The 24,481-nt window shown below is 41.3% G+C and overlaps 1 protein-coding gene across 3 annotated transcripts in view; it reads right to left on the bottom strand.

The window, feature by feature from the left end:
- Positions 1-24,481, bottom strand: part of ITGB1 (integrin subunit beta 1) — a 50,105-nt gene that overhangs the window by 16,175 nt on the left and 9,449 nt on the right. For 2 of the 3 annotated variants that reach the window (XM_039344066.1, XM_039344067.1), the window contains exons 2-5: positions 21,716-21,785; positions 19,639-19,724; positions 2,432-2,654; positions 319-489 (exon numbers count right to left, since the gene is read on the bottom strand). In XM_039344066.1, the coding sequence (XP_039200000.1) occupies positions 319-489; positions 2,432-2,654; positions 19,639-19,724; positions 21,716-21,785 (550 nt within the window). Of the gene's footprint in view, positions 1-318; positions 490-2,431; positions 2,655-16,396; positions 16,577-19,638; positions 19,725-21,715; positions 21,786-24,481 lie in introns of those variants that run through there. The other variant, XM_039344068.1, reaches the window with a different exon arrangement.

Genomic DNA, 24,481 nt, shown 5'->3' with positions numbered 1-24,481 from the left:
ATTTGCATGCTCAGTAATTAGAATAGAATCACTAAAATATACTGTGCTGTAATTTGGGTCTATTTTTCAGCAGTTTAGGGATTCAGCAATGAAAGCAACCTCCAGATGCTTACTTTTGTAATACCAAAATTTATTGCTAGCTTGACATTCAAGGAATATTTATGTCATAAGTTGTATGCAATTTCTTTCTGATGCAAAATATCATAGTTCTCTAAAAAGGCTTCATAAATCATTTTTGTATTTGCAAACTATTTATATTATATGTTATATCAAATTGAAAAAAGAACATCATAATTTATGCATAAGCAGATTCCATACCAATTCGAAAATCTGAAGTTATATTTTTCATTTTACTCATCAGAGAGGTTCCAAGACTTTTGACATTTTCCAAATCATCTTTCATAGAGTAAGACAGATCCATGAGGTAATAAAGGTCAATTGGATAATCTTCAGCTCTCTTGAATTTTAATGAAAATGTTTGTGGTTCCCCTAATCACAAGAAAGCAAAGTTAAGCTAAATTCCAAATGGCTTAGAATAAGAATACAAGTATCTTTATCATGAAAGACATCTAACAAAAAAGCTTGAAGGAAAAATATTATCTAGTTGTTATAGTTTTTGCATAAGTATTACGCTATTGAGTCAGTTTGAATGCTGTTTATTTCACAAAGTCATTCAGATATGAAGTCATAGATAAAAACTACTTATTATGAAACTGGAGATCATAATTTGGATTACCATATCCTCATATTAAAAATTGCAAGTATATAAATCTAACTTAGGCATGCAACACATTACTGAGAATACGTTTTGCAAGAAAAGCAACATTAAGAGGTATCAATAAAAGTGATATCAACATTCAATAATTAATGTGTGACATATGTACATATCACAATGCACATATAATTTATTATAAACAAGTAATATCTATTGAACCGTTTCTTCCTTAGGATTGGCTTTAGTACAAAAATTCTACAGGTAGTTCTTGATTTCTGACTGTTCATTTAACAAGCCTTCAAAGTTATGACGGCACTGAAAAAAGTGACTTATAATCAGTCCTTGCACTTACAATTATTGCAGCATTCTTGCGGTCGTGTGATCAAAATGTGGTACTCGGTAACCAGCCTATTTCTATCATGGTTTCAGCATCCTGAGATCACATGATTGACATTTGCAACTTTCCCAAGAGGCTTCCGACAAAACCAGTGGAGGAAGTCAGATTCACTTAATGATTGTTTAATTCGCTTAGCAACCAGGGCGAAAAAGGTTGTAAAACTGGGTGCGACTTACTTACTGACCACATCATTTAGTGAAGGAAGCTCTGGTCTCCATGGTGGTTGCAAGTCAAGGACCACCTGTACAGAGGACTCTATCTAAAATATATGCTTTTAAAAATCATTTTTGGCTTTTTCTCTCCCTTGTCTATCTTCAAAAGGCTATTAAAGGTAGCTATCAAACAATAAATAAAACAAAACATTAAAACAAAGGGTGAGGTTCAGTTAACATTAATAAAATATATAAATCATTAAAATGATTTTTTAAAAATTTTAAATAGATTTTAAAATCAGGTTTTAAAAAACCAACCTAATGAAGTAGGGTGGTCAAATACATGGGAGATCGTTCTATGATTTGGGTAAAAAAAAAAAAGAATTTAATAAAAACATAAATAAATTTATGGAAATGATATAAAGAATTCTTACTGATTTATAAATTTTGATTGACCCATGATGGAGAAGCATAGCAGCCTAAAAAAACTATGCTTTACAGATCATAAATTACATTCTGAATTGACCTGTAAGAAGGTGCCAAAAAATGCAAGTTCTGGAAAACAGCTGTAATCCACTATTAGCAAAACCTTTTTGGCTTTACAAGCCGGATCATTATTAATTTTGCTATAGTGCTAGTAGTGGAAAGCAGATAATTTATATTTCTGGTTTTATTACATCACCTCCACTTCATCTATTCTTTGGGCGTTCCCATCCCATATATTTTATCTATTAACTAGAAGCATATACACATTTTTCTTTAAACAATCCTAAGCCTAGGGGGGAGAAAACTCAATTAAATATTGACTTTTTCAGTCTCAAATTTCAATTTTTGCATTTATTTCAAAATTAATCAGGAAAAGCAAATGCTCTAAAAATTATACGATACGTTATTTCTTCAATACATTTGATCCTAGTCAAAACATCGAGAAGCGATAAGTATAAACAAAAATAATAAATAAACGAGTATTTGAAGACATATGAGATACTGTTTGACTACCACTTTAAAATTAAGGGAATAAAGCTGTGAAACAGCAAAAAAACCGTAAGTTTTCACAGTAAAGAATTCCTTTAAATAACCACAAGTTGAAATACTGACAAGCACTAACCTAGGTTCATTATGTACATGGATCTGTCCTGATCTCCCCACTGTGAAAACAATGTTTACCTTTCCGCAGCTTCAACAGCACTTGCTGTGGTTGAATCTGGGTAATATCTTCTGGTCTAAGACTTTCAGCCGTCCCTTTGATGCGATTTGTGACTTCTTTGTTTTTTAGCAATATATGTGTGCCTCTGGGGTTTTCAATTTCTTCTGGGGGGCAGCCTTTACTTTTTAAAGCATCCAAGTCATCACATCGTGCTGCAGTAGATTCTCCTTCTTTCAAAAAGGTCTAAGAATTATAAACAAGATTAATACAAATTACACATGCTACATTTGTATTTAGCTACATACAATCCTGCTTTCAAAAACCCAAGATGCTGTAATATTCTTCACTATTAAAAGTCAAATATGAATTAAGCTTTTAAAATGCATATAGTTACTTGGATACAATCAAAGATTTAGTGAGGTCTGCCTCAGTTGTGCACATCATACATTTTCTGTTTAATAGTCTTAGATACGTTTGAAGGCAGTTGCTTGAAAAATAGTATGTAATGAAGTAACAAAAATGCAGTATGTAATTGAAAAAAGGCACAATAAATTAATGTTGGCTGTAAAGTTATGGCTTCAGGCAAGAAGCCACACTATAAAAGGCATGGGCTTTGAAGCTATGACAAGTGGAGCCCAAAGAATGATTTCATGTTCCTAAAGGAAGGGCACATGGAGGAGAAACACCAAAGCATAAGCCAGCTGGGCCTCTGCCAGGAATATGCTTCCCTCCAGTACTAAGAGAATGCGGCAAGAATTACACCACACAGAAGACACAATTAGAACCCACAGTTACTAGTGACCAGATATGATGGCTCATGGGCTACTTTTTGGCCCAATGTTCAAGATGGTGGCCATGACACTGAATCATACAAGGGTAGATGTATGCAATTGTAAGCAATAGAAATGTAGCTTTGTCAAGCATTTCACAATGTGGAACTATAATTTCTTCTGAAAAAAATGGGGAAGAACGTGGAAATGTAGTACCCTGCCTCTGCAAAGATGAAAGTGTGCTGCTTTTCCCTATGAGAAAGGAATAAAATGAAATTCACAACTCTAAAATCCTGCAATCAAGTCAGACTGTTAAACTGGATCTCATTCAGCTGTTCTCAATGTTGACTAGATAGCATTTTTCTGGAGCCCCAGGCACAGAGATCTTTCTCATTATCTGCTTCTGATCCTTTTCAATTTCAGGTGATAAGATACTGAATTTAAGAATTTCTACGTGCAAAGTGTGACTTCTTCCAAAGAGGAGCGTTCCTTTACTAACATTTTGGGTCTTTCTCTCCTTTCTTTTCTTCCTCACAAACAAACTAGCAGAAAAAAAGTCATAGGCAGCCTACATAATTTTACAAAAACAGAACAGAACAGCCTACCATAATAACTGATTTCAGAGAACTAAGCTCAAAAGTCAGTAATTTGTTTCTGGTTATATTCACTACAGAGCCATGGGAAGTGTTATACAACTAGTTTCATTCATTCCCTCTGTACATAAACTTTTATTGATTAAAAATCAATAATAAAAAATACAAACTAAATTCAAAAAGCAAAAGAAAAATAAAGATGACAGGAAGGTGCAAGAAAAAAGAAAAAAAGGGAGAGAGGGGAAAAGAAAGAAAATATGTAAAGATGCAACTTCTGACTTTAATCACAAAAAATATAAACTCAGTACTTTACTCCCTGAAATGTTATGTACAAGTATCTCTTTTTCTCATAACCCATCCCTTATCTAGACACAAATCCCTAAATCATTAACATTTCAGTCCTAGTGTCAGCAAATCCCCGTAAAGCTTTCCAAAATTTTATAGAAACAGTCTTGTTTGAATCTTAGGTAATCAGTTTTGTGTCCCTTCCTTGTCCTTCTAGTAATCTTCATCTTCATTCAGAACATGTTATAGGATTTTATTTATTGTTTTTTCTTCCCATCTCAAAGGCTTCTTCAAGACTTTGGCATACCTCTTTTCTAAATCCATTCTCCAAGTCTTGCACTTTGTCCACTTCCTTGGTTTGTCATTTATATTTCTACTATTAACTATTGTCTCTGCTTTATAAGCCACATTTTTAAAAGTTTGCCAGTGTTTCAACAATTCCTTTATATTATATTATTTTCTAATATTCTTGCATGACATGAGTTTGTTTCGGCTCTTTATCCTGTAGATTTTTCAAGGTACTCTCTTCTATTGTTACTTCTATAATATCTTTTGAACATCCATAGAGGCAGACTAGTAATCCTAGTAAAGCATGGCGTAAATAACCAGTTTAATACAAGACTGTAAATCCTTGAAGCTTATGATGCCTAGTCAAAATAGGTCTTTTGTCAGATACTACAAATAAACAAAAAAATCTCCTGTTCATAGCATCTAACTAGTTCCTGCGTTAAAAGCCAGCAAAAAGTACCATCAGAATAGTTCAGTGGTGGCAAATCTATGGCACGCGTGCCAGAGGCGGCACTCAGAGCCCTCTCTGTGGGCACAGGCACCATGCCCTGGAGATGGCAACCGCCCCTCTTCAACCAGCTGCCCGCTAACTCACCAAGGTCCCACGTAGGCGGATGCATCCTAGCACGGCTGGTTTCGCTCCCCGTCCCATTCCTCCTGGCCTCGCATGCTCTCCTTTTCCTGGGCACAACCCACTGCATCACTTCCTCAGCTGTCGGCCATCTGTCCAGCTCAGAGGTGGCTTCTCTGAACTTCTGGTGGCGGGCTGCGGAGCCCCAGAGTGTGCTAGTTGAGGGGCCGGCAGGCTGTGGATGCTGACAGACATTGTTGGTCCCCATGCACTCGCTGGCCTCTGTATGCGGGGGGCTGATGGTGTCAGGCAGCAGCCGCCCCGGCCCCTGCCTCGCCTTGCCTTGCGACAATGGCACCGCAGCCCTGCCTCACCTCACCCCGCAGGACCAGCCTCCTGCCCACTGCCCCACATGCCAGAGACCCCCTGGATCTCCCCCAACCCTGCCCGGCCCCCACAGGCATTCCTCCCCATGAGCAACATCGAGGTGACCATGCCCACCTTGGCCACACCCACACAGTCTGCCATGACCACCACAGCCACGCCCACCCAGTGGCCCACGCCCACCTGGCACCCGGTGATAAATAAGTGGGGTTTGGGTTGCAGTTTGGGCACTCGGTCTCTAAAAGGTTTGCCATCACTGGAATAATTCATTAGTTCATTTGTTAAAAATGTTATTTTTACAGTCTGACATGATGGATATAAATTCTTGCAATTGCCAAAAAGTATAGTCACGGAAGCAGGAAACACTGCAGATTATATCTGTGAAATGGACCAACTCATACATATTGATCTTCTAGATTTATTTAAAAATAGTGAAAAATCTCCAATAGACAAAGGTTTCCATACCTCAGCTTTAAGTTTGAGATATAGAAATACAAAGCTGGATTGCAAAACATATGTCTGGGCTGCTCCATTTCAGTTAATAAGTCAGGATTCACATGATAAATTGCTCCCCAAACAAGAAGCAAGGAATCTGAGATGAAGCCTAAGATATACAGTATATAATTTTTTCCCAATCTGGAAAATTAGGCTTACAAATGAATCAAAATTTAAGAAATTTAAAAATTCAAATTATATTTCAAATGAATGCAAAAGCTGTGGTATCTTTGTCCAATTGCATTAACTGTATCTAAAGTCACTGCCCTTCTAATGTGACAAGGAGACTATAATTAAATTCAGACAGTGTGACTCCAGAGAAGCATGGTTTTTAAATAATCATGAGGCGGCACTATTATACAGACAGAGAAGGCCTATAGTACAATTGCCAAATGAAAGGACAAAGTTAAAGGAGAATATTTAAACAATATGTTCTTCACTCTATCAACTCAAGTCCTAAAAAACAGAATTCACCCTGATTATGAACTGTAAATAATGGGTGGCTAAAAAAAAGATTAGAACCGGTTTTGCATTTGAAAAGGCCTCAGCTATTTTGCATAAATTCAAGAAAACTGTGTAGCTTCAAAATTATTTCTGATCAAACTGATCCAAACTGTACCATTCTTTTTTTTTTGTAAAAAAATTTTATTTTCAATTTTACAATGCATTACATTCATAAAAATACTTCAGATAAAGAATAAAGCAGATTGATACACACAACTTTCGGTATTGCTCACCCATTTCCCCCCAAACTGCATTCACCCTCTAACCTACTTCCCTCTTCTTCCTCTTCCTCACTCTCCCCCTCTCCTCAACCTTCCTATTTGCTTCTCCCTTTCTTCCTATCTGCTCGCTGGATGCGGTCCAGGGAAAAACTGTACCACTCTTAATAGATACCGGATATACCATTAATGCAAGCTAAATAGCTTTACTCTCTGAGGGTCCCCACACAAAAAAACAAGCAGAAACATTTTCCTAAATGCTCAAAGCATAAACCAAGAAACCTCTCTGCCTTCAAATGGATAAGGGTTTTGTTGAGTCTTGTCAGAACAAGAAGAGGGAACAGATATATCTATCTTCAAATTTCCAGACCTGCAGTGATGAATGAAAGGAAGAAAAAAACTGGAACATAAAGGTCTGAGGAAAAAAAAAATCCTTTCTCTTTGTATGTGCTGAACGTGCTTTTCTTCCACTAAGGCTAGCCCAGGGGTAGGCAACCTTGGCTCTTTTATGACTCGTGGACCTCAATTCCCAGAATTCCTGAACCAGTAGGAATTCTGGGAGTTGGGGTCCACAAGTCATAAAAGAGCCAAGGTTGCCTATTCCTGGGCTAGATCATAGAAAGGTGCCAGAAGAAGACTCTTAACTAGCATTATGATTTTTACACTCTATTGATACTATAAAAGCTGATTTTCTTCTCTCCCTGCTTGTTAAGTATTCTGGAAAGTTAGGATTGTTTATCCAACTAATGTTGTGGAAGAAGTCATCCATAACTCCCATTACGTCTAGCATATGGCTACCCAGTGCAATCTTGAATTTTGCTCTTCTTTTCAACAAGGAGGCAGTAGTAAGGATAGAAGGATAACTTACCAGAAAACAGATAAGACAAACATAGCCAATGAACTCAAATCTCCTTGTTCATCTCTTTGTCTAAAACACCAAACAGTTCCATTAGTTGGCAAAGGCAACCATTCTGTTGGTGTTCTCTGTCCTCATTCCCTTTTTAGTTTATTATAGGCGTTTCCTAACAGCTGGTCACAAAACCACAAAAGACCAAGTCAAATCTCCTGCAGAAATCTAAATTTATTCTAAGCGAAAGCACCATAAAATATCACTCTGCAGCCTGTTCCTAAACACATTTAATAAAGAAAATATTCCATCAGAATTTCTAACCTTGCATAAATTAAATTTTTGGTTCAGTTTTTGGATATAATTCATTTTATAATTAGTCTTGGTAGGAAAAGAAAATCCGTAACCAGGAAAGTCAGGATTAATCTTAGGATCTCTCCTTAGTGAGACTAGAATCAAGGATCTCATTGCAACGCTACTGCCGTCAGACTGGAAGAACAGTCTATGCCAGACATGTCAAAAACAAGGTCCGCGGGCTGGATCCAGAAAAGGCAAGGGACCAGCCCCGACTGCCCTAGGCCTGGCCCAACCCAACCCAGCTGGGCATCTTCTGGGTAACGCACAGGAAACAGCAAGCGCTCAGGGGCTGGTGGTGTGCAGCAGCAGCTGCAGCTCATTTGCCTCAGCCTGCCCCGCCCCTCCTAGCCTAATCCCGTCACGCCTGGCCACATCCCGCATTGCCAGGCCTCTCCTTGTCCGGCTCTGCTTTGCTGTGCTGCACTTTTCCTCACTTGGGCCATGGCGTTCTGTAAACCTAGTGCCCCAGGGCATGCCCAGCATGTGGGATGAAAGGTGTGGAAATGGGAGCGCGCGGTGGCACAAGCCGAGTATCGGCCGGCTCCCAGTCACCCTCTCTGCCATGTGATAGGGCCGGAGAGAGGAACGCATCAGTCATGCAGAGCCGTAGCCTGGAACTGCCGTCCGGCTCCCAGTCGCCCTCTCCACCACATGGTAGGGCCGGAGGTGGAAACGCAGCAGTCATGCAGAGTTGCAGCCTGGAACTGCTAGCGCCCAGCAATGTGTGAACCTCTGTGGCCGCTGGAAAGGGTGAGAAGAGAAAGCAGGAAGGGTGTGTGTGTGTTTGTGTGTGTGTGTGTTTGTGTGTGTGTGTGTGTGTGTGTGAGAGAGAGAGAGAGAGAGAGAGAGAGAGAGAGAGACAGACAGGAGGAAGCCGAGGTGTTACAAAAAGAGGGAACTTTTCCCTTTCTCCCCCCTTCTCTCTTTTTTTAACCTCCTTCCATTCCATTCAGGTGTAGCTGGAGAAAAAGGATGAGAAGGGGGAGAAAGCAGGGAGAGTTTTTGTGTGTGAATGTGTGTGTGTAAGAGAGAGACAGAAAGAGCCAGGAAAGGAAGAGGAGGAAGCCGAGGTGTTACAAAAAAGGGAGCTTCCCTCTTTCTCTCTTTTTAAATCTCCTTTCAATCTATTTTCCAAAGCATCAGAAGGCGATAATAGATGGAAACTAATCAAGAAGAAAACCAGCCTAGAACTAAGGACTTGTGAAAACAACCAACTAGTGAAAAGGCTTGCCTTCAGAAGTTGTGGATGCTCCATCACTGGAGGCTTTTAAGTAGAGATTGGATATTCTATTGTCTGGAATAGTATAGGTCCCCTGCTTGAGCAGGGGCTTGGACTAAAGACCTCAAAGGTCTCTTCCAACTCTTTTTCTTTGAGAGAAGTGCTGCCAACTTCTCCCTCTCCCCTCATCCCTTCCTGGGCACAGAGAGAAGGAGGGAGGGAAGGAAGGACGGGTGAGAAACAGGAAGAAAGAAAGGGAAGAAGGAAGGAGATGGGAATGAAAAGGAGGGAGGCAGGGAGGGAGGAAGGAAAGAGATTGGAATAGCACTTGGCCACCAGCAGCCCTGCTGCCCTTTTGCCATCTCCTGGTGGTCTCCCATCCTATTGCTGAGAATGCTTTAGTTACAAAGCCAGGTCTCCTTGCATGGAGAGAAAGTGGGTCTCCCTTTGACCCATGCACTTTGCTCTCCTGCACCCATCATGAGCAATCTGGCCAAGGAGAGTGAGCACAGCAGCAGCAACCTTGAGGAGGAGGTTAAGTGCAGCTGGGCGCCCCCTCGGGGAAGTGTGGCTAGGCTAGGCAGGGCTATGGGGTCCTGGTGCCATGGGAGCTCAAGGGCCAGGCTGGACACTTGACCTCCGCTGCCTAGGGCTCCAGGCAGTCTGTGCCACCATCCAGGGGTCCCTCGCATAGCCCTAGGCTCAGTGAGTTTCCTTCAGTGGATCATGCCCTGGCACACGCCCCAGCCCCACCTACACCCTCTGCCAGAGACCCTCAGATCTGCCCCAGTCCTGCCTGATGCAAGTGACGTTGAGCTGGCCATGCCCAACCAGTAGGCCACGCCCATGCCAGCCATGCCCCTCCCCGGCCCACCAAGGACAACCACAATGCTGATGCAGCCCTCAATGAAATTGAGTTTGACACCCCTGGTCTATGTGATGTTTAATGGCAATGATTTGTTGATATGCCAATTAATGTAAAGTTTATTTTTGCAAAACATTAACAATTTTCCAACAAGTGATCCAAAAATCAGAATAGGTTTGTCCCATAAAATATTTGATAATGGTCTAGCAAATAGGAGATAGATATGCTTACTACTTTGATGCATTTACAAAAATAATAAAGGTGGGATATAAATTAAATAAACGTAATAAGAGCAGAATGCTGGCTCAATATATCTATCCTGTGCCATTAGGTTTCCTATCATTTTAGTCAACTGAAACTGAATTGCCTCTACAATTATCTATTCAATTGTTGGTGTAGGTGAAGAATGTAAGATTATTTGGATACATTCTATAAAGATCATCTAGGTGTTTATTTTATTTATTTATGAGACTTATATACCGCTTTAAGTGCAAGCACTCTCTAAGCGGTGTACACCAGTAAGCAATGTATATATATATATTTACATTGCCCCCAACAATCTGAGTCCTCATTTTACCTACCCCGGAAGGATGGAAGGCTGAGTCAACCTTGAGCCGGTGAGATTTGATCTGCTGAACATAGTCAGCTAAAGTGGCCTGCAGTACTGCACTCTAACTGCTGCACCACCTCGGCTCTTTTTATGGAATAGGTGGCAATGAGGTTGGATTGGGCCATAATTGTGACAGAATAGGTACAACTACAATATCACACCCTTGTTTGAGCATTCCATTTCATTTTAATACAGCCCTAAGGTATGGCAGCTTGTATGTGTCAGGTAATTGTGATGAAAATGACCATTACTTTTCTGACAGAACTGACAGGTATCAAAGCCAGTTGGAGTATGATGGCAATTTAAACCAATCTTCAGCCTTATAATATAAGCTAACCAAGTACAAAGAACATATCAAGTATATTAATTCATCAGAATCAGAAGAAGTAGTATATTGCCGAGGGAAGATAAAAGAAGATGGGCAGTTCTAAGTGGTAAAGTCAACCGAAAGTAATATTCTGTTCAGTAGGAACAGTGAAGCTGCCAACTGTCCATTCAGAATGACTCGCGCATAAGGCAAGCTGTCCCTAATTGTTGGCAGGCTTTAGCCTGCAGGGAAACCCTGAAGGCAGGATAGGAACTTCCCTCAACACTAATGCAATTGTCTAAATTCGAATTTTATGGAAAATTTATCCAAATTGAATTCTAATTATTCTGATTATAGTTATGAAGAAAGGAAAATCCATGAGGGAATCATACAACCTGCTGCTAATTCTGGAAAGGAGCACAATTTACGCATCTGCTGAGCAAGAGACTAAGTCGTAAACTGAGGTACTCTAGCCCAGCAGAGGCGTGGCAACTTTCCAGACTTAGTCTAATTTGAGCAGGAAGATTAAGACAACCCACTCGTGGATTCTCCATCCAATCATGCTGGAGAACAATTGATTGTTGGGTAGTAAGATCAAAGGGGTGAGCATGCTTTTCTTAAGACTGCTAAAAGGAACTTAAAAATAGGATAAAGTAGCCTACCAGATACTCAGCAATAAAAGCTGGACCTGATGCCAAAACATATTGCTCCTTTCCACGTGAACAATCATGAAGCCCCATGATTGAAACTGATATAATGAATTCAAATTAGATTTAATCCATTTTTTTCTCTTCCTGGTTGTGAGAAACCCAAATTTAAAGGCTAAAATGTGATTTGGTACATAGACAGAATTCACCTGTTGGGAATACCTTAAACCAATTATCTTTTTTTCTAGGATTATTCAGCTCCCCAAGAAAAGATACAGCTGCTTTAAAGTGCTCCTGGTAGGTTTATGACTGTGTCTCATTTTGCCCTTTGAAACTGGATTTATGTAACTCTAATTTTATCTCACATTTTTATGATATAGAGCAGTTTAATTAAATTTATATGCTGCCCATGTTGCTATTGAGAGACTGAGTGACTTTAAATTTAGATTCCATTGCTTGCCATTTCCACTACCACATTATTCTATCATACTAAGACATAATTTACTTCTAAAGCACATGATTAGTCTAACACAACATCATGAGGTGTATGGATCCAGTGAGAAAAATGAAATCCGTATATTAGCCATAGTATCTTTCCACAAACCCAGCAAAGATTTTTGATAATTATTTTGTGCTTGTTTTTGAGGAGTGTAATGGCCCAGTGGTAAAGACACTCTCCTCCCACTTGGAAGTTTGAGAGTTCCAGGTAGTGGTAGATGTTTCTTAGAGTGTAAAGAAAAAAAATCTGCTGCCAACTCCATATAGGTCTCAGGAAGGGGATCTGGCCAGTAAATGCTCAGCTTCACCCGGTCACCTCAACTCTATCCTGAATTAAGGACTACAAGATCATAAAAAGAAAAAAAAAAGCTTGTTTTCCTGCAACAACCTACTTTTAGTATTTAATGTGTCACATTTCTAGCCCACTCTATGGCCAGATTAGAACAATTCCACAAATATTTTCTGGTTTTGAGCAGAAAATTAATATTCTTATCCAATTCCTAGACTTCAAAATGATGTCTTATCTTCAGATAGCCACAGCCAAGAGTATGTTGCCAAGGTATTAACAAGGGACACTCCAGTCAGAGAAGACTGGGAGAAGGGAGATGAACATTTACTTGATGGCCCAGAAAAACAAAGTTGCTTGAAAAATACAAGATTGATTAATGCTGTTAATCTCTAGGTCTCAGATCTTTTTCAAGGGCCTTCTCTACTTGATATTCTTTACGCAGGTTTGAATTGCAGTCTGTGAAGGGGCGTTGTCTTACCTGAACGCCTTTTCTCAACATGATGATGTAGCATCCTCTGATGGGTAATCTCAGCCTTCCTGCTCAGATGAGACTAAGTCAGAACTTTAGCCACACCTCCTTTGGGCGGTGCCTTCCCCAGTTTTGACGAGGCGAAGCATCCATGACGAAGTCTGACACAATGGCTCCTCCTGTAACTACATCTGCCTAGACTACCTGTCAAGGGCGGGTGTGGATGCCACATCATCATGCTGAGAAAAGGCGTTCAGGTAAGACAACGCCCCTTCTCCAGCATGATGAATATAGCACCCACTGGTGGGACATACCAAAGCCACCCATGTCCCTACGGGGAGGGAAAGTCTAGGCATGTGTCCTTGTGAGGAAACTACCTGCTGCAAAACCCTTCTACTAAATGAGGCATCCGCTGCAGCGAACTTATCAAGTTTGTAATGCCTTATAAATGAAGAGGGAGATGACCAGGTTGCTGCCCTACAAATCTCAACAGAAGCCTGGGTAGACCAGGCCGCCGATGTGGCTGCGCTGCACGTAGAATGAGTAGTGACGTTCGTAGGCACTGGGAGAGACTGGGATCTATAGGCGTGAGTGATGCAAGCCCTGATCCATCTTCCAGTGGTTGAAGATGATACCTTCTTACCCATGGAAGAGGGCTGGAAAGACACAAACAGGGTCTCCGACTTGCGAAACGCTGCAGTTCGCTTAATATAGTGGTGCAGAGCCCTGTGCACGTCTAACTTGTAACACAGCCTCTCCAAGCGATGTGAAGGGTTGGGACAAAAGTCTGGAAGAATCAAATCCTGAGACCTATGGAACCAGGTATTGACTTTCGGAATAAAAGGGTCCAATCTAAGGACCACTCTGTCATCCAGAAAAATACACAGGTCACTCCTGACTGAGAGAGCGGCCAGTTCTAAAATATGTCTTGCCGATGTGATGGCTACCAGAAAGGCAACCAGAAAGGAAGTGAAGTGAGTAAGACAAGATGGGTTTGAACGGTGATGTCATGAGGGCCTGTAACACTGTAGATAAGTCCCATGAGGGATAGCGATGCACCGCAGGAGGCTTAGCGTTAACTGCCCCTTTTAGAAAGGCAGCAACCGCAGGGTGCTGCAATAATGGGACTAATTGTCACACGTGAGAACTGTTGACAAGGCCGCAACCTGTCTGTGGATGGTACTATGTGAAAGACCCTTATTCAGGCCCTCCAAAAGGTAGTCTAAAATGTCAGGAATAGTGACCTCCAACGGTCTAAGATTATGTGTATTACATCACGTGCAGAAATTCTTCCATGTGGCATCATAGATCCTATTGGTCGAGGGCCGCCTTGCAGCTTGGATCATGGAAATCATCCCAGACGAATAGGACTGCCTGGCTAAACTCTCCCGCTCAAGTGCCAAGTGGCTAGTTGAAGCCACTGGGGGTCTGGGTGTTGAAGTCTCCCTTGACTGAGAGTGGCCTGGTGGAATCTTCTACGGCGGGAGAGACAAATCCATGAGGTCGGCAAACCACGGTCACCTTGGCCAGTGTGGGACAACTAATATAACTTCCGCCTGTTCCTGAAGAAACTTGCGGATGGTCGCTAGAATCAGGGGAAGAGGAAGAAAGGCATAAAGGAGCCCTTTGGGCCAATTGCTGTGGAAAGCATCCGTTCCCTCCGTCCCCGGTGAGGGAAACCTTGTGAAGTATCTGGGGAATTGGGAGTTTGTCGGGGAGGCGAACAGATCCACTTGTGGTCGTCCAAATCTGACCGAGATCTCCCTGAACATGGCTGGGTCCAGGCGCCATTCCGAGTGGTCGACCGTGGCCCTGCTCAGTGAGTCGGGTTGACGATTCGCTTCCCCAGGTATGTGCTCCGCACAGATAGATTCCAGGTGGGACTCTGCCCACAGCCCCAAGTCCAGGGCCTCCAACATGAGAGCCCACGACCAAGTCCCTCCTTGTCTGTTGACATGGGCCTTGGCAGCTACGTTGTCCGTCAGAATAAGAACATGTTTTCCCGCCACAAGGGTGGAAAATTGACGGAGTGCCAGATGGATTGCTCTGAGTTCCAGCCAATTGATGTTGTGCGATAAATCTGACTGGGACCATTGACCCTGTGCCATGTGAGTCTGTAGGTGAGCGCCGCAGCCGAACAGGTTGGCGTCTATAGTCAAGGTGAGCCTGGGAGGCTCCTTGAATAGGGATCCCCTGTTCATTGCTGATGACGTCCACCACAGAAGAGACAACAGTGTGTGATGTGGAACTCTCACCTTCCTTGTGGAAGCACTCATGTTCCGCTTCTGGAAAGGAAGAAGGAACCACTGGAGGGCTCTAGAGTATAGTCTGGCCCATGGAACGATCCCCAGACAGGAAACCATCTTTCCCAACAGCTGAGACAGCTGGACCAGTAAAACCACCTTCTCTCCGTAATCTGTAGACAAGTGACCTGATACTGTCCTTGCGCTCCTGTGAGAAGTAAACCTTGCAAAGGTTTGAGTCTATAATTGCTCCTAGGTGAAGGAGGCGAGTTGAAGGTGTTGTGTGACTCTTGTTGAAATTCACGGAAAATCCGTGTTCCTGAAGAGTATTGATTGTTAGTTGAAGGTTTGATTGGGCGGAACAGAAAGAACTGGATTGGATAATTATATCGTCCAGGTAATATTGTACACGCATCGGAATCAATCTGAGATGGGCTGCCAAAACTGCCAATATCTTTGTGAATACCTGAGGAGCCGATGAAAGCCCGAAAGGTAGAGCCCTGTACTGATAATGCCGGTGCACGTAACAAAACCGGAGGAATCTGCAGTGTTCTGGGAGGATATGTACGTGGAGGTACGCCTCTGTCAGGTCTATAGAAGATAGGAAATCCCCTTTCCTGATACTGGCCAGAATGGATTTGAGGGACTGCATCTTGAACCTCCTGTAGGTTAGGAAGTAAATGAGCCCCTTTAAATCCAATATGGCTCTCCAACCCCCCGAGGCCTTAGGGACCACGAACAGAATGGAGTAAAATCCCCATCCCCTCTGTTCCTGAGGTACTGGTTCTATGGCTTCTATTTCTAACAGATGGGATATGGCCGTGGATACTAACTCGGCCTTGTTTGTGTTTCTTGAAGTGGGACACTAAATAAAGCGGTCTGGAGGGGTGGTTATAAATTCTAGAGTGAGACCGTATCTTATGGTCTCCCTTACCCAAGAGTCGCTGGTGGTAAGCTCCCAAGTGTCGCTGAACAGTGCTAAGCGACCGCTTATGGGAGGATCCACCTTGGCATCACTTGGACCGCTTGTAAGGGCAACTCTCGGATCTCCGAAAGGGACACTTAGATTGGAATTGACCCTTGGTTCCCGGATTCTGGCGGTCCTGTTGTTGATCCTGTCTGGGGGAGAAGGATCGGGAACCTCTGGTCCAATCCCAGGACTGCCCAGCCTGAAAGGGCTGCCTCCTCTCCCAGGAACCTCTGGTACGAAAGGCCTGCCTGCGGAATTCCTGCTGTGGCCTTTTATCCGGCCTCTTAGAGGGATGCGCAAGGACCTTGCGCTTATCCTTCCCCTCTATAAGGTATGGTTCTAGGATAGGGCCGAACAGCTCTGTACCGCTGTACGTGTCTGTTGAGAGGCGCCATTTGGATTCTAAATCAGCCCTCCACTGTTTCAACCACAGCAACCTGCGGGATGAAACAGTGGCCGCGATAGATCTGGCGGAATACCTGGCAGAATGGAGGGATGCATCTGCCATATATTCTGAAGCAGCAAGTAATTTTCCTAACGTCTGGTGGGCACGCACCTGGTCAGGAGAAATCAGGGCCTGCAGCTCGCGAAGCCACATAATGGACGCCCTTGCAAAAAAGGACGAAGACGTTGCCGCCTTGATCGCCCATGCCGAGGCCTGGTGAGCGCTATGGAGAGAAAATTCAAACCTCTTGTCCTCCGCCTTTAGGGCTTCAGCCATATCTCCCAGAATTGTGGATGTGGAGAGGAGTATCTACAGTAGGCACCTCTAGAAGAGAAGCAAATGAAGAGGAAACATTAAACAACTTCTTTTCTGTACTATTAGGAGAAGGCAGAGTGGCCAATGAGGACCACTGTTTCTCCACAGTGGTGCGGAAGACACTTGGGCAAGGAATTTGTCTTTCTTCCACTACTTTCTCTGCAAACAAGGGATTAGACTCTTGTGCAGTGGAGGTAGATGGTTTAGGTTCCTGTTCCGTAGCCAATTTGGCTGTAGTACAAGCCTTCATAAGCAATGGCCTGAATAGTGAAGGATCGAAAAGATCCAATGTTGGGGCCAGATCCGGTGCAGCCTCCTCATCCTCTTGACATAGGAATGTCTGCCGTCTCCAGATCCACTGATTCCTCTTCCCCTAACTGAGAGGATGTCTCAGAATCACCAGCGCCAGTTAACAGGGCATGCCCTGTTTGGGTTAAAGGTATGGGCAGAGGTGGTGGTATCTGAGGAGACCTTTAGCCCATGGATGAGGCCATGAACTGTCCAAAGGCATGATGCATGAACACCTGGAACTGCTCTGACCATGCCTCCTGTTGGTCTGAATAACGAATTCCAGCTGCAGTGGAAGGGTATGCTGCTTCAGGGACCTGTTGTGTGATTGAAGGAGGAGGAGGAGGAGGGGGGAGAAGGAGAGGGACCAACCTGTTCAGTTTCCCCCTGAGGAGACCACTTCCTAGGGCATCATGAGAAGGCGCGAAATGAGGCCCAAATGGGGATGGGTCCAGTGAAACAGGGGGAACCACGTCAGCCTCACTGGACCTGAGCCTTTGAGCTCTGGAGAACTCTTTCTCCAGCGCCAGATGTCTCCTCGAGGTCTCTCGCTCAGCTGCTTTGGAGGGCTCTATGTTCTTTGTCTTGGCCTTTTTCTCCCCCCCCCCCCGTGTCCAAATCAGAAGATCTGCGCTTTTTTTGTGCGGGGGGAAGGTCAGACTCCTGCGATGTCTGAAGAGTTGCACTGTCTGCCATCGCACACTGGATATTCCGGGTAGATGTCCAGGAATGGGGGGGAAATAACACACAGATCTGGTTATCAGAGAGGGAGGTTCCCACGCTATGATGAACCATGAAGGCAAACAGCCAGACAATTCTCTAGAACTGCCTGTCAAGGCCCTGCAGGCACAGTGCTGCGGACTAATAAGAACAGGTGGATTCTAAATAAAACCCCCTCAGAGGACAGTACAAAGGAATAGACCGTGTGAAGAATATGTATGATCAATAGTGAAATCCAAATTGGCAACCGCACCCCCTTTCTTAGCTATTTTCTCTGATCAAGAGAGAAATATGCAAGGAGAGCTTGAGAATCCCCCCGGAAACCTGGCACAGCAGGCTAAAATTCCTGTGGAATCAGGCCCAATCGCATCGCTATGGCACGTGAGGGCCTTCAAAATGGCGACCACGCCTGTTGTTGTACTTCAAAATGGCGACCCAAGGCCTCCTTGTCGCTCAAAATGGCGGCGCTGTAATGACCGCTCCAGCGATCTATGTGGGTCATTCAGCCCGAAAAAGGAGCAGAGGGAGCTTAAATTAGTAAGGGCTACCTTCCCCTTCGATTATAAGGCAAAAACAACTTGCAATTCATAGCGCAGCCTCCGCTGCGATTCGGAGCCTCGTGCACCTGCAGGGACCTTGTGGCCACGAGATCAACGAAAACGAAGCTGCCCAGCCGAGTCGCGCTCCCGGGAAGCCCCAAGCACCAAATAAAAGCGCCGATTTCAGCGCTAAACAGCTGATCTTCACTGAAATCCTCGATGATCTGGTGAGGCTGAGAAACGGTCCGGAGAGAGCCTGAAAGGGCCCTTTAGGACCTAAGAGGCACTAAAGCTGCCTTTAAGCTCCCTTCAACTCAATAAACTTTGGCAAACAAATAGAAAACAAATAGAAAACCAGCCAAAATCTGATCCTAAATTATATGCTACTACCACAAATCTAATAAATCTCTTTTTAACTAGCCTAACTGAGGAGCCAAACAAAGTTGCATCCTACTGAGCTGAGACTAAGTCAAAAACTGGGGAAGGCAGTGCCCAAGGGAGGCATGGCTAAAGTTCTGACTTAGTCTCATCTGAGCAGGAAGGCTGAGATTACCCATCGGTAGATGCTACATTCATCATGCTGGAGAAGCGCCTGGTCTTCTACTATGGCTAGCAGGTTGCTGTGAGCAAATCCTTTCTTGCTTCTCCTTTCTATGTTATCTCATGAACTAATAGGATTGCAGTTTTAATATTTATCATGCTATTTTTTTATTAATAAGAGGCTCTCCTCCAAGCCATCTCCAGAACAACATCTAAAGGTAGTCCTCAACTTACAGTTATTATTCATAGTTATGATATTGCTCAAAAAAGTGACTTTCAACCCGGTCTTTGCACTTATGATCATTTTAATATTCCCATAGTCATTGTGCTTCAGGTGGTTAGCAACTGACATGCATTTACAATAGTTGCAGCACCCCAAAGTCATATGACAGTCATCTGCAACTTTCCTAGCGACTTCTGACAAGCAAAGTCAAAAGAGCAGGAGTCTTCAAACTTGGCCCTTTTATGACTTGTGGACTGGCTGCTCAGCCAGCCTGCTCAAGACGCTGGCTGAGGAATTCTGGGAGTTGAAGTGCATAAGTCATAAAAGGGCCAAGTTTGAAGACTCCTGCAATAGAGGAAGCCAAATTTGATTAATAATTACAGTAAAACAGTCATAAAATTAGGCATGACTTAACAACTGTACAGTTTAAGAAATTCTGGTTCCAATTGTATTCTTAAGCCAAGCTGAAGTTTTTAAGAAGCCATTTGTCCGAAATGGTATAGAGTTTTCTGCCTGAGCAGGGGATTGGACTAGATGACCTCCAAGGTCCCTTCCAACTTTATCATCATCATCATCATCATCATTGTTATTATTATCTGCGGTTACCAAATTTATACATATCTATAAATATAAATCATGTAAATTCATAACAATACATAATTTGAATTAATTACACAATTATAAATTATGTAATGCTAATACTGTTTTGAAATAGTTAAAATACGTACTATATTTTTACACCATCCACAATCTGGGCCAGCTTGTATACAATCAGCACATGATTTTGCATTAGCATTTATACAAATGCTCCCACCTATAAGAAACATATGATCAGATTTTGTAAAAATGCAATCAAAAAGTTAATTTAAGTTATAATTAGTACATGTCTTTCTCCACATTCCAACTATTCACCATGTAGCATTATTAGTGCTACTGTAAAAATCATTTCTTATATGGAAGGCAGCTCCATTTAGAGAAATCAAATTAATATTTGTGTGTGTAACTGATTGTGCCATATATTTAGATTTATGCACAGTGAAAATCAACACCAAATAGAATAAATACTGGCTGAAATTTTTACATGTAAAAAATCTGGATAGGGAGTTTTAGGGTTGTATTTCCTTGTGTTTTATTAATTGTCCAGAAGATTAAAATATAAAGAGTTTACCTTGCTGGAAGAATAGAGAATGCACAGAATTTTATGAGACCTGAGTGACACAACAGTTCCAAGTTTTCTAAAATAATTTAAAATCCTCCAGACGCCCTGGAGCATTATTTAGAAGGTAAAGCTCAGTCCCTTTTCCAGGAAAGAAATCAGTGCTGATTTCTTTAACCTGTGTCAACACAGCCATGTTTCCAGTTGTTAAAAAAAGAATTTCTATATTGGTGGGTCAATATTGGAAGAAGGATACTCTGCCTTCTTTAGAAGAATGGGTATTTAAGGTTTCTAATTTAGCAGAAATGGCTAAAATTTCTGCTTATTTAAAGGGCCATTCACAAGAGAGATATTTTAACATATGGAGAAGATGGATAGAATATGTTCAGAAGAAATATGGAACTACAAAACTTATTCTATGAGTAATGATTTTGTTTATAAACTTATGATGTTAAAGTTGGAAGAGAGTTAAAGGTTTTTATGATTTTGTTCATTGTATAATTAGTAAACTTAAATAGATTATGTTTAATATGTTTGCATAATCCTGCATTTTGCTCTGGGAAGTTGGGGGGGAGGGGGTGGGGGGAGATGGGTTGAAGTTTAAGTAGTTCAGATAAAGTAGAAATAGTCTTATTGTATATAATATTAATGTTTTAATTTTGAGAGAGGAACTGCTCGGGCATTTCCTCTGGACCGCATCAAGAGAGAGAAGAAGAAGGTGAGAAGTAAGTAGGAAGGTTGAGGTGAAGGAGGAGAGGGGGTGAGTGAAGAAAAAGAGGGAAAGAAGTAAGTTGGTTTGAGGTGGGATGCGGTTTGGGGGGAAATGGGCGGGCAAGACCGAATATGGTGTGTATCAATCTGCTTTATTCTTTATCTGAAGTATTTTTATGAAGGTAATGCATTATAAAATTGAAAATAAATTTATTTACAAAAAAAAAAAAAAGAATTTCTGCTTATTTAAAGGACCATTCACAAGAGAGATATTTCAATGTATGGAGAAGATGGATAGAATATGTTCAGAAGAAGTATGGAACTACAAAGTTTCATTTATTTTATGAGTAATGAATTTGCTTATAAACTTATGATGTTAAAGTTTGAAGAGAGTTAAGGGTTAGTATGATTTTGGTTATTGTATAATTAGTAAACTTAAATAGATTATGTTTATATAACCCTGTACTTAGTTCTGGGAAGTGGGTGGTGGGTGGGTGGGGGGAGAATGGGTTGAAATTTAAGTAGTTCAGATAAGTAGAAATAGTTTTTATTGCATATAATATTGAGGTTTCAATTTGGAGAGAGGAATTGCTTGGGCATTTCCCCCGGAACCGCATCCTGAGTGAGAGGATAGAAGAAGGTGAGAAGTAAGTAGGAAGGTGGAGGAGAGGGGGTGAGTGATAAAGAGAAAGAAGAGGAAAAGAGGCAAGTTGGTTAGAGGGTGGATGCGGTTTGGGGGGAAATGGGTGAGCAATACCGAAAATGGTGTGCATTAATTTGTTTTGTTTTTTATCTGAAGTATTTTTAAGAATGTAATGTATTCTAAAATTGAAAATAAAAACCTTTTACAAAAAAAAAAAAAGAATACAATGCTTTCCAGATGAATTCAGAATGGATGTAATCTATACAAATTCAAATTTTAAAATTATTCCACTTACTTTGTTGGGCAAATCCATACGGTATGAGGCAATTTAATATTCCAACCCAGAGAAGAAAATTGAAATATATCTGTTAAATAAGAGAAAAACAATTAAATTATCTGGTTTAAGTATCTGCATAAGGTTTAACAAATGTGATTCAGACAATAAATATAGTAGACAATTTTGACAAATGCATTGCAAAAATCATGTTTCTATATTTTACAGAAAAACCTTAGATTAATGGAGCACTAATTAGCAATGTACCAAATAACCATTTTTTCACAACTTTCTTTTAAATTTTTTTTAGTTTATAAAACTATAAAAAGTATTTACATTCAAAAACATTAGAAAACACATTAGAAAATCTATTTAAAACATCTAATATAGCATTTGTTTTTTTATTGCAATTGTAACATAGTAACAATTTAAATTATGGCATTTAACTAAATTGGCATTTAATTTATCAACAATATAGTATATAGATAAAGCAACTTGACAAGAGTGAAGAAAGGAGCATAACAAATGGCCGAACAAACATAAAGCATTTTTATGGAAAGTTCTTCTCTTCCTTTTGTTCTTCTATTAGGAACTTTTTCAAAGTTCTCTTTTTCACTGGTAGAGGTAATCCTCAACTTACGACCAGTTGCTTAGTGACCATTTGAAATTACAATTAACTTTCCTAGAATTATTTATGACCCAGTTTTGAAATTGTCATGCCTCCCCTTCCCAGTCATGTGATTACATTTTGGGTGCTTGGCAACCGGCCCACATTTATGGCTGTTTGTAGTAGCATCCCACACTCATGGACCGTGATTTATGTTGTTTTTTTCTATAAACTGATTTTTACTTCGATTTCCTGGCAAAAAAATTGCCCACTAGGTACAACAGGCTTACTTAATGAGCTTGATATTTGCTTAACAACAGCTGCAAAAAAGTTTGTAAAATTAGGTGCATTGATCCAGTTTAATGACTGGCACAACTTAATTCTGGGCTCAATTAAAGTTGTAAATTGAGGACTATCTGTACCACGGGTAATTTTTTTTTATCTTTTCCAAGTAACTTGGAAAAACTTTAAAACCATTTATATGTTACAGAGGTAACAGAATCTTTTCCCCCACGAAGAGGCTTCAAGGATAGACTTCTTCCAAACATTGAAAACAATTTTATGACTACTCCTGAGCAAAGGAAATACATAGATTGGATATCCAAAGTACATAATGCATGAAACATAATGCAAAAACTCCTGTGATTCTCTCTTTAACCAAGACAAAAGCTGAGATCCATTTATAATCCATCAGTCACATAAATTAAACCTACATTTCTAATAACAGAATTAATCCCTCTATCAAGACATTTATCCAACATATTTTCAGTATCATATTCCCTGCATTTGATGAAGTGGACTGTGATTCACAAAAACTCATGCAATGTACATATTGAAATTGCCATAAGACTGTTACGTTTGCTGCAAAAAATTAACATTCTACATATTCTCCTATGTGGGTATCTTATCTGTAAAATGGAGATGAGATAATGGAAGTGTCATACAAGCCTGACCCTTCTGAATTTGTATTGTAACATTGCATACAAGTACATAAATGGTGGGGCTTGTGACACGACACCATGATACATGTTTTTCATTTTGATGAAACCTTTCTTTGCTATGAATGCCCATGTTCCTCTGTTAACCAGAAAAAAAGATGTTTAATATAACTGGAGACGCTTTCTCATTCCCATATTCCAGGAAACAAATTACATCAATCTAGGGGAAAAAATGGTGAAAGCATATTGTCTTAAACTAGGGGTAGGCAACCTCGACTCTTAAACCATGTGTATATATAATTTTAAAGCTCACATTTGTTAATTACACTTTAGAACATGTTTTATATGCTATTGTATGTCCTAAATACAACACTAATTCTAGAATGTACCTTAATGCTTATAAAATTGGATGTGTTTTTTTTGATGTGCTAAAGACACTGCACTAGAATGAAAGTTACATACTGATTGAAGAGAGAGAGAAAAGAGTCACAAAATGCATCTTTACTGTGGAAGAGAAGGATCTTATAACAGAGGTCCCCAACCTTTTGGGCACCAGGGACCGGTTCCGTGGAGAGAGGTTTTTCTGTGGTTTTCTGTGTGCTGCCTGCATCCCAAGGATGGGGCTTTGCTTGTTTGTGCGGACCGGTTGCTAGCATGCCGTGGCCCTGTACTGGTCCACGGACTGGGGGTTGGGAACCCTTGTCTTATAATAAGCAGTTTTTGAAAATCTCCCCCAGTCATAATAACTGACATCAGCCAGACCCTACAGAAGCCAAGTCAGATAGAATATTGCTTGACTTTTTACAAGTAGTTCTTGACCTACAGACTGGTCCCCTAATGACCTGTGGTGGCACAAGGGTAAGAATGCAGTATTACAGGCTAATTCTGATGACTGCCAGGAGTTCCATTTTCACCAGTTCAAGGTTGACTCAGCCTTCCATCCTTCCAAGGTAGGTAAAATGAGGACCCAGATTGTTGGGGGCAATATGCTGACTCTATAAACCACTTACAGAGGGCTGTAAAGCACTGTGAAGTGGTATGTAAGTCTAAGTGCTATTGCTATTAATGATTGTTCAGTATTATGACAGACTTCATTACAACCCGGATTCAAAGTTCTGTTGATCTCTCCCCACAATTATGTAATTGCATTTTGGGTGCTTGACAACTGGCCCATATTTATGATCGTTTATAGCAGAGGTGTCAAACTCAATTTCATTGAGGGCCGCATCAGCATTGCGGTTG

The sequence above is a fragment of the Crotalus tigris genome, unplaced genomic scaffold (genome assembly GCF_016545835.1).
Source record: "Crotalus tigris isolate CLP2741 ecotype Arizona unplaced genomic scaffold, ASM1654583v1 scf7180000017890.1996003, whole genome shotgun sequence".
NCBI lineage: Eukaryota > Metazoa > Chordata > Lepidosauria > Squamata > Viperidae > Crotalus > Crotalus tigris.
Note: the sequence above shows the minus strand (reverse complement) of the source record. Positions and strands in the feature narration are given on the sequence as shown.